At 33.8% G+C, this 11,669-nt stretch overlaps 1 protein-coding gene across 6 annotated transcripts in view; it reads left to right on the forward strand.

The window, feature by feature from the left end:
• Window positions 1–11,669, forward strand: part of LOC108686621 — a 43,716-nt gene that overhangs the window by 11,876 nt on the left and 20,171 nt on the right. For all 6 annotated transcript variants that reach the window (XM_018192032.1, XM_018192031.1, XM_018192033.1 and 3 more), the window contains 5 exons: window positions 296–411; window positions 1,436–1,595; window positions 2,959–2,992; window positions 4,249–4,390; window positions 8,626–8,805. In XM_018192032.1, coding sequence (XP_018047521.1) covers window positions 296–411; window positions 1,436–1,595; window positions 2,959–2,992; window positions 4,249–4,390; window positions 8,626–8,805 — 632 coding nt within the window. The remainder of the gene's footprint in view (window positions 1–295; window positions 412–1,435; window positions 1,596–2,958; window positions 2,993–4,248; window positions 4,391–8,625; window positions 8,806–11,669) is intronic.

Below are 11,669 nucleotides of genomic sequence, written 5' to 3' on the forward strand. Positions count from 1 at the left end.
TTATCGAAATATTTATATCAATAATCATAAATTTTTATCAAATTATAATTTTTATTAAATTATTAATTTTTATTATATTATTTATTTAATTGTCGGTAATGTTTTCGTTCAATCATTCCCGGGCCTTCGGGGTCCCATTGATAATCATGAAAATTTGCCCAAGGCCGACGGTGTCTTTATAATAGTATCTCGTGCTGACATATGACATCCTTCATTAGACATAAAATAAAGATAGAACAAATACAGCGTTAATAGTATTTTCTCGATCATCCTATATTCCACCATTATATTGCAGCGTTAGAGACAGCATGCCCGTCTGTGAAGAAGCAAGTCGTGGAGCTGCTATCAGCGCTGTGTGTTTATAGTCAAGACGGCAGGCAGAGAGCTATTGATACTCTTCACACGTATCAGGTGATCATTTTTGAAAGTACATATTGGTTGCGTTCAGCGGACTCAACTGTTGAGTCCGCTGAATGCGCTCATTGTCTGCGAAAATATAATTTGGTGAAAATAATATAAATTCTTCCATAAATTGTACGTTTGAACGACGAGAATGTAATCGAATGCTAAAGCGATCGCGATAAATTGTCGTGCAAAAAGTATGCGAAGCACATTTCAGAAGAAGCAAACGAACTAGCCATATAATTGCTGCATTGTATAGTAATCGTGTATCACGCTTAGGTAAAAGTCATGGTTCAAGGTCCTTTCGACAAACAAAAGAACGAAGCACATCGCAATAATAGATCTGTTTGCGTTTTTTGCAAATCTCCAAATATTTATCACTAGAAGAAACTTCATTACGTCTTTATCATAAAAAAATAGTATTCAACTTGATAAATAAAACTTTGTATTGTCCCATGTTTATTCAGTTAATGCTAAATATATTCAAATATCAGTTAAAAATTCTATTTAAATATCATTAAATATTCTAAGAATGTTTCACATATATTCCAAAATTTTAATTTTTCCAAAGGTCGATCCTGAATTAGTTTTTAAACAAAATTTTTTGAAAAACACTTCATATTTTCACCTTGGAGCTTAATTTTGGGGCTTACTTTACAGACAAATACTGCGCTCCTTATATTCTCTCCCAGATGATTCTTGTTAACGAGTAATAAAGAAAAATTTATATCGTAACCGTATGCCATAATTTGTAAAAATTGACCAATCATCTTCAAGTATTCCCTTCTTTCAGTGGAATGAGAGGAAAATACTCGACTGATTAATCAATTCTTACAGATTATGGCATACGGTTACAGTCAATATAAATGCTCCTTAAATGCTTTCCGCCACAGCCTCTACTGTCGGCGAAGATGTATACTACTCGCGATTTTCGTGATATACATGTTCAAGGAGTATTCGTATAATATTTTGAACATTTCATCGACATTTGTATAGGTATAGCTGTTACTGATCTACGTATGTTCAAATGTAGGAGCGGAAGGGCGAGCGTTATCGATTGCGAGTCGTGGTCGACGAGCTGCAGAAAGCAACATCCGAGGATTACCAAACGGCACTATTAGCGTTCATAAATTGTTTAGTCATATCGACGCCGGTGCTCAAGGACCGTATACGTATTCGCAATGAATTCATCGGTAAGTGAAAAAGAGCAGCACAAATCTTTTTTGCGAATATCATTAAAGGGATGTTAAGTTAATTGTTTATCCTAAAGTTGTCTGTTTTATTGACTCAACAGGTTTATGTACATACATATACACGATTTACGTGTCATTGGCACATCACTACATACTACTATATCAATATCGCGCGCGCATGCGCACACACCATAGTGGAAGGATTAGGCCTATTCTTTTTCGCTGAAAAGTTTTTTTTGCATCAGTTCATTTTTCCTTTTCTTTCTCTCAAGAGGAAAGAAAAGGAAGAAAGATAAACTGATGAAAAGTTCAGCCAAAAAGAACAGGCCTAATATAGTTCGGCCCAAATAACGCCTACTTTTGCTTCGCGTCATTATCAATAGGGTTCAAGGACTATCAACTACAACATTGCAGTAATATTGCATATTACAGTGACATTGCTGCAAATTCTGTGCTATATAGATGAATACCGATCTGTTTCGCGTCGTGAAGTTGGTACTGAATCTTTTCTTGTACAAACAAAGCTACTCTTGGAGAGTATTTTATAGAAATATATACAGTCAATTACTGCACTGTTTAACAATATTATTTGATTACGATCCAATAACTGCATTACACTCTCATTTGCCCGATTTCTCAGGATTTTATACTCTTGAAGGTTTGTCATTGCCTCCCGAGAGCAGGTAAAATTTGATTGTTGGATGAAAATTCTGGATTTTTGACACAGAGAACACAGTTCTGAAGAACTACTCGCCTGCGGCAGACGCGTCTCGACTCGAATGCTAAAATTATTATATTATATTTTTGAAAGTGTTATCGACTTTGACTGAGCATTGAAACATACATAGCCGTTCCCAATTTTGACAACCCATTCGTTCGTTCTGACGCGCGTCCATGCGGCGTGACGACGCCATAGATGCAGGCTCCCGGTGTTCTGGCGGGCTTTGCCATTTTCGTGGGCGTTGCATCACTTTTAATCTTTGCATCTCTTATATAACGTGATCTGGGTGTATTGATTTTCACTTAAATCTCACAAAGAAAAAGAAGAATACACAGAGAGCAGTCATGCTACGCTCTTTAGGCTACGATTGCCACTACAAATGAAAAATGAGAGGATTTAATATGAAACATCGTTCAAATATGACTGTAATGACTTTAATTTATTGTTTCGCGTTGACAATTTAATTTGAACAATTTTTTACTATTTGAAAAATTTTTTGAAGACTTTTTCTTTGCATTTTACATCTTTTTTGTTTCCACATTCAAGCCCTCGTATATTTGAAACGCAAGATTTATGAGATATAGCAAGCTGAATTCGTCGATTGGATACAATATTGACACACGACTGTGATTTCTATTGCAGGTCTCAAACTACTGCCGATCCTGAACGAACTGCGGTGAGTACACTGTCATATTTGTAGTATTAACTTATTAAGGCATCAATGTCCCTATTTCTATTCATTTAAAACAAAACAGTGTTTCAAATTATTCTTTTATGTAACAAGTAGCGAAAAAATATTGATCTGATCGAACTCGCGTCGGTTTATAAAACGAACGGTAACTCGAAGTCCGGACACAAAAGCATAAGCGGTGTCATTAAGAACTTCACAGCATCAAAAGCTTGCATTTGAAGATCTCCCTCAGAAAGATTTCACTCATTCAATATATATATTAATATTTATTCAATAACATGATTTTTTTTCAATATTTTAGATTTACGCAAATTCTGCTAAATATAAGAAACTATAGAATTAATAAGAAAGACCATAAGAGTTACGGACCATAAGAGTTACAACTTTTTCATTAAAAATGCTTCAAAAGAAAAGACTTTGATCATAATTGCGGAAATAGCAATTGTTTTCCTGTTTCCATAATGTTAAGCATAGTTTAAGTTACAACTGTTTGCCTTGCTAAAAATATCAATAAAATTATTCTCGATAGTCAGTCAAATTGCTGCTAAAATGACATGTACATGAGCGCACTATAGCTTCAGCAATTACATAAAATGTTTTAGGGCCCTTTTTACAGAAGAAAATTGTATCAGATTTGAGAGAGGTTTGTTATTTTAGTATATTCAGATGCATCGAATGTTGGTAATGCAAAAAATATTTCCATATGCCGTTCAGTATTTTCATGAAAGAAATGAGATTTGCTAAAAGTTATTAGATTTTTATGAAGAATTTCCAATGAAACATCTCTTGATATATTTCAATGCATTAAAAAAATAATTGTTGCTGTCAATCTAAAAATGAGTCAAATTAGTACTTATATATATTAGTACAGATAATGCTTCTGTGAATTATGGCAAACATAATTTATCAAAAATTAAAACCATGTTTTTAAAGCAAACTGTAATTGTCACATAATAAACAATTATGTGAAATATGCAATAAAAAAACTTGATGTTGATGTGGAAAATATTGTTATTAAAATATACAATGAAGGGATAAATTGTCGAACGGGAATTCTTGAATCTCACAAATATTGGTCGCGTTGTTTATTTGAAATATTAAATAAAAACAAAGTTATTTGAAATGTGAAAGAAAAATCGAACTGAGAATTAAATCTTCAAAGAATGCTTAAATAGACGTCGAAAATAAAGAGGAAAGCGTGAGAGTTTAAAGATCCATGTTTCAAATTCATGTTTTTGTAGAAAAAGTCATGCGTCGGATGTGAAGGTACAGCTGAATGCCTTCGATTATCAGCAAGAGGCCGATGAGGAGCTCACAAATCACGGACCGCCCGGAATTGATCTCTCCTCTCACGTAGACGTCTTTTACGCCATCCTTGGTCAAGTGAGCGACTTACGGCGTTTTTCCTATTTCCTAGCTTTCACTACATGCTTATGATTGATATTTGTGTTTAATCTTCTGTCTGTGTAGGAATGCAAACATACCACAGGCTAAAAAATCGTAAATAAAAAATATGGAATAAAAAAATTCCAAATTTTTCCTGTAAATGCTATCTGTGATATGTTAAGGGGTTGCTAGAGCCGTTATATTATCGATAAAACTAACGTCTTTTTCATTTCGAATTTCTTCGTAGTGGTTTCACAGAATAAAAATTCCTTTTTCACGATTAAAATATATGCTTACATGATAATGTACTTGCTGGCGTATTTTCAAAGCTGGAAAAAATAAAAAAAATTACAGATCTCTTTATCCATTTTGCTTTCAGCGTTAGTGATCGCCATATTGAGATAAAAATGGACAAGGAAATCTGTAATCACGGCAATGTTGCTGCGCGCGTTTAGTGCCGAGTCACTAATGCGTTTCCAGATTTTTCGGATGAAGAACCGCTGCCATACATTCACAGCGTGCGCGTAATCATTCTCGGATATGGTGTCACTTCTCTTATGAAAAACTCTAAAGCCCATTCTATAATAGGCAGTAGTAGATTAAGGAGTAGGCATAGAAATTAACTAATGAAATCTGAGAAGAATAATCAACTATGATTAGTAGATTTCTACACCTACTCTTTAATCCATTATTGCTATTGCCTATTGTAGAATACAATAAAATTTGAATGTTTACACTCAATTTAGAGTTATTTCAAACGTTGAACTTGAGTGTTATTCTCAACTTGAGAACTTAACTTAAGTATTAAGTCTCTCAAAATTGTGAGTGTTATTTATTCTATACAATTACTTAATTCAATTTTAATGCTAAAATATTGTCGATTTGCATCATATTCCGGAATACACACGACAAAATTGAAAAAAAAACGCTTTGGGAATTAATTTTCTTATTTCGCGGTAATGTTATTCCCATATAATAAACTCTCCTCGCGTATTTAATAGTGCAGTTTGCGCTATCAGATCGTGTTCTGTTTGCTCCATTTTGTCACTCTGAACTCTCTTGACCAGTGATTGACCAGTGACAGAATGTATCCCAAAAAATCTTTTCTTATTATGAATGGAGGATGCATCATTTGATTTGCTGCACGTTTTAATATGTTTTAACATGTCTGAACATGTTTTTTCACATGTTTCCGAAGGGCGATTTTATCGCAGTCGTAAAGATAAGCTGAAATATTTTAAAAAGGAAGCATGGGAACAGATAGACTTTATTGTTGTTATGGGTGCCGATCCCTTACAATTAGATAAAAAAAAAAGTTTAATATGGTTAGAGCGTTCTTATGATATGCGTCATTGTATAATTTGACATAAACAGTTACATTGAAAATTAACTCAAATATTTAAGTAAAAATAAGCTAATTTCACATTGGATACGTCACTGATAAATGTGATAGTCAGATGCAAACTTAAAAAAGGAGTTTTGATCAATGTTAGAGCATCAGTCGCTCAAATAGATTCGACGAATAGCTATTGCTAAGAGAGAAAATGTACGATGTGTGAATTATTACGCCGTTCTAATTCAACAAAATGAAGCGTAAGAAAAACAGTAAGTTTGTTCAATTTTATAAAATTTTGCTTATTACGTTTTATACATTATATATTTTTCTTTTAAAGTCTACTTGCACTTTTTGTTCTACAGCTTCAAAATCTCGATATACGACATGTTGAGAAGAAAGTTTGCTCTGATACCAACAGCATACAAGTATCGGACATTGGGATCGTCGTAGGATCTATGTCTCATATAGAAATTGCGATCGGTGACAACCACATAATCTTGCCTCATGCTACGTAGAAGGCGTTCATCGAGAGACGTGCAAATATTGAATGATTAGTGCAGTTAACTGTCTCCTTCTTTCTAATGATTCATGATTTGATTATGAAACTTAAATTAGGTAATGAATATAATGAAAAATTATTGTATGGTATATGTTTATATGTGAAACCATAGTGTGTGAATCAACAATATTTTTCATATTCTAATTTAAACAGTGCATGTATACTGTGAACTATTAATATACGCACGGTGTTAGTGAGAAATTTAAATATTTTGTATCATTTTTAAGACAAAATTGTATTACTAATAAACGCAATGCTACATGTTGCACAAAATTTATGATAAAAATTCTATTATAGAATGTGAACTAATAGTCTATGGTATATTGAGATTATATTGTACATCCTGCATTACATTACATGATAAATAAAGTGTATATTAAAATATATTCTTCAAAAAATTTTTTTTTCCTTCTCTCTATCATTCCTTCTTCATATCTTTGTATTGAATTAGTTGATAAGAAAGCGCGCTTGGCAAATTTATATTACATTTACAATGGATATCAGACTCCTCAATATTTAACAAAATAAATTATACAGGAATCAACGCGGTAATTAATGCGTTAATATTATAGTAGAAAGATATACAATATATAGAGAGAGATATACAATATATAATATCTCTTCAATTTCAATATCTATAGAATTTCGTACGCGTTTTGACTTAATTCAAGTCTTCTTCAACGAAATAAATTAAATAAATATAACATTCTCTTGCAATCTGTGCAATCCTGGTGCCGACTATCCGCCTGTAATGTTTTTCTTATGTTCCATCATGATTAGTTAATCCGATACAACAAAGAAAACTCTACAAAATAGACTATAACATTGCGAGTTAAGCAATAATGGTAACATTATATGTACAGAAACGAAAGAACGGTAATCACTCACCAAATTGCAAACAGATTTAAACAATCACTCTCGGTCATCAATGTATATTTTAAAATTGAAATGAATAATGTGCAAACATTTTTCGTCAAATATTTAATAAATAATTGTGTCAGTTATGTGCGAGGCGTCTCATTTCACGAATGTACATGTCGGTTACTAAAACAATATTAACGCTACGTATCATTGCTGGTAATAACTAAGAGGAGCAAAGTCATAAACATAAATTTATACTAGATAATTTTGAAAACTGCGGTATATAAGCAAGATCAAGAAATTGTGTAATTGTGTGTCCGTTTGTAAATTAGGCTCATTTTCTGTGTTTTAATGTGTTGATTTCCGAAATGTTACAATAAATTTTTAATAATTTGTTTATAAGCAATCTAAATTACATGAAAATAAATTACATTACGTTATGTATATATAGTTTACTCTAAGCATACATTATTTTTCATGTCCAATTGCACGTTTTCAATAGCGTGTCCAATTGAACCATGGTCAATTGGGATTCTCCCTTCTTCAAATCGCCTGGAGCAATACAATCGAATTTAGCAATATAAATTAACAACAAAAGAGCTAAATTTCTGTGTAAGTTTCGATTGTGCTGCAATCTTTGCAGGCTGTCAGCTTAATAAAAGTTCTGAAATGGGTTGTATTTCTATACACAGACAGAAGATTAATTTTGAAGGAGTTAATTTTTTGCGAGACATTTTTGCTCTTTTTGCTTAAAAATAAATGCGTCACATTATATCACTAATTTTTATCTGTTCATCCTTTGTGTTCTGTAATCAATTTAATATTTCAGTTTCAAATAAAAATAGAAGAATAGAAGAAATTTTACAATGAAAATTTTAGATTCTTTTTAAAATAAATATAAAAGAAATATAAAATAAATTTAAAAGAAATATATATAAATTTTTTTAATTATTAAAATATGTATTTTAAAATTGATTTATTATATTTTGTTTCTGTAATATGATATTCTGTAGTATGATATTGTTTACAACATTTGTGTAGACAAACTCCAGCTTTCCTTTCACAGAAAAGGAAACAGTTCTATTTCATAGATTAAATTTAGGCGTCAAAAATTTAAAGTTACATATTTACGTAATAACTATTAAGATATTGATTAATACACATATTTGAATTGAATAAGATAAGTGTAAAAATTCTAAAAATAAAACTTTCAATTAAAGAATAACAGAACATAAAGTATATAAGAAATTTATATCGAGTATGATTCCATATGAAGTTGCTGTAATGAAATTTTATGTTACATCGAGTCAAGCTTAAATCCATATGGAGTCTTAAATTTTCTTGTCATTTAAGTACGAGTATGCGAAAGCTATATTGTATAAAAGTTTATAAAAGCTATTTAAAGCCTTCTAATTGAGACAAGCACATCGAGCGCTGCGCATAAGAGATGCCTAATAAAATACAGCACATTTATAGGTCGCAGACACTCCACAAGAGATACCCTTTTTGAGTGTCTTGCAGCATCTGCTGCGATTGGATCCGAAAGACGCCGCCAGTGATCTGGCATGGGACATTGCAGAAACTTTAGTGCACCGAGCCACGTTGCTGGAGAGTCGCGAAGACGCTACCAAGTTATTGAGGTCGCCTAGTCTTCAAGTAAATGTCCGCATTTTTTTCTATATATTTTTTCGAAAAAAAAAGAAAAGAAATTCGCAAAATTATTTCACAAAATAGAGATTGTAACTTACGGAATGTTCTTCTAATTGCTTTTGGGAATTATTAGTGTGATTATACAAGAATGATTATACACAATTCTTCTATATACTATAAGCCAAAATCAATAAAACTTATTATCCGTTTTTCTTGAACCTAATTACGAGCCAGTAATTTACGACGCATTTGATGGTGACATATCTGTTGACGAAAAGAGACACTGTTATGCGTTACATCAGATCTGCTTAAATTTCGCAATTACTGTAGGGATCGTCATCAATATCAACTTTGCTAACATAAGCTAATGTAACATCCGTCATGTACTTTTATTTTCTGACTATATTTAAATGAAAACACCAATCCACAACAAAAGAAAAAATCCATACGCGTTCATATCAATAATGACTTATCCATGTCATTTTCATCAATCATTTTGCTAAGTAAAAGATTTGCCAAAATATGATTTCAAAGATATTTTTCATATTCTTTTGTGAAGATAAATCTAAAGATATTACGCATATTAACTAATCACGTACCAAGTATAAATGGAAAAAATATATATATAGAATATGATTGTGCTATAAATTTTATTCCTATAAAAAATGTGAATTTATACATATTATTTTAATTATATATATATACACACACACACACACACACACACACACACACCAGGTGTATAAGCTTAAATCCGCTCTTTGCTCATAGGTGACATTAGTGAGCGTACAAAGCTACCCTGGGCACACAACACACTTTTTTTTATGTGTTTGACATCTGTCAACATTAACCAGTGCACATCATCAGCAATTTCATACAACAACATACATTTTTTCTTTCGTAATCATGTCTAGTTTTTTGCTTAAAAAAAAAAGCATATGCGGGAAGCTTTGCTTTTCTGTTTCAATTTGAAGAAATCGGCTGCCGAATCGCATTGAATGCTTGTGGAGGCCTATGGCGACAATGCTTTATCGGAAACAACGTGCAGAGATTGGTTTCGCCGGTTCAATAACGACAATTTTGACCTGAGTGACAAGAAGCGAGAAAATCGGCTCAGGAAGGTTGAGGACTGTCAATTACAGGCTCTTTTGGACAAGGATGATACCCAATCGCAAAAAATGCTTGCCGAGCAAATGGGTATTTCTCAAGCAGCCATTTCCATGCGTCTACATGCCATGGGGAAGGTTCAAAAGATCGGAAAATGGGTGCCGCATGAACTGAACGATAGGCAGATGGAGCGACGCCAAAACACATGCCAAATTCTGCTTGCCAGACAAAAAAGAAAGTCGTTCCTGCATCGGAATGTGACAGACGATGAAAAGTGGATCTATTTTCAGAATCCTAAACGCAAGAAATCTTGGGTTGATCCCGCCCAACCATCAACATCTTCCTCAAGACCAAATCGCTTCGGACGGAAGACGATGCTGTGCGTTTGATGGGATCAGGAGGGTATTATCTACTACGAGTTAAACTACGTGTTAAAATCTGGTGAAACTGTTAATGCTCACCGCTACCACCAACAACTGATCAAATTGCTATACGTGAAAAAAGGCCACATTATCGGAAAAGACATGACAAGCTGATTTTCCTCCATGAGGAACGCACCATTGCACATGTCAACAATGATCCAAAACTACTTGGAGACACTTAATTGGGAAGTGCTACCCCATCCCGCTTACTCACCAGACCTAGTACCTTCTGACTGTCACTTGTTTTCGTCGATGGGCCACGCGCTCGCTGAGCTGCACTTCGATTCTTATGAAGACGTCCGAAAATGGCTTGATGAGTGGTTTGCTTCGAAAGATGAGGAATTTTTTGGCGTAGTATACACAAATTACCCGAAAGATGAGAAAAATGTATAGTTAACGAGGGCAAGTACTTTGAATAAATTTGTTTTTGCTTCCTAGAAAAAAAAGAAGTGTTTTTCTGACTAAAAAACAGCGGATTTAAGCTTATACACCTGGTGTGTGTGTGTGTGTGTGTGTGTGTGTGTGTGTGTGTGTGTGTGTGTATTAGGTGTACAACTTTGCTTCCGCCACTTATATATATTAGGTGTACTTTTTTTTCCGAAATTCGAGGCTTTATTGTAAAAAACTGGTTATACATTTATGATTCGAAGTATTGTCCATCGCTGGCTACTTTCTCCCATCTTCCGGATAGCGTACGAATCCCGCGTCGAAAAAACTGGTCATCTTTTGAGGCTATCCACGAATCGATCCAATTTTTTACTTCTTCATAAGACCGGAAGTGCTGGTCAGCCAGGCCGTGTGCCATTGATCGAAACAAGTGATAGTCAGAGGGAGTAACGTCTGGAGAATACGGCGGGTGGAGTAGGACTTCCCATTTCAATGTTTCCAAGTATGTCTTGACCACTTTCGCAACATGGGGTCGAGCATTGTCAAAATCATTTTATCGTATCTCTCGTTGTATTGCGGTCGTTTGTCTTTCAATCCTCGGCTCAAACGCATCAATTGCGTTCGATACCGATCGCCTGTGATTGTTTCAGTCGGTTTTAACAGTTCATAATACACTACGCCGAGCTGATCCTACCAAATACAGAGCATGACCTTGGATGTCAAAATCACATTCTTGAAGCGTTGAAACCACTCACGACACGTTCTTTCACTAATAGCGGCCTCACCATAAGTATTTGAGAGCATTCGATGATGAGCCTCAGCCGCAGATTTCTTCATATTGAAGCAAAAAATTAAAAACCTCCTGCAAATGACGAGAATTTGGCTCGTAAACTGACATTTTCAATCGAGAATAACTTTATGATGCAGACACAAATCGACTAATGTTTCTATGGG

This window comes from Atta colombica, unplaced genomic scaffold (assembly GCF_001594045.1).
Source record: "Atta colombica isolate Treedump-2 unplaced genomic scaffold, Acol1.0 scaffold187, whole genome shotgun sequence".
In the NCBI taxonomy this organism is placed as follows: Eukaryota; Metazoa; Arthropoda; class Insecta; order Hymenoptera; family Formicidae; genus Atta; species Atta colombica.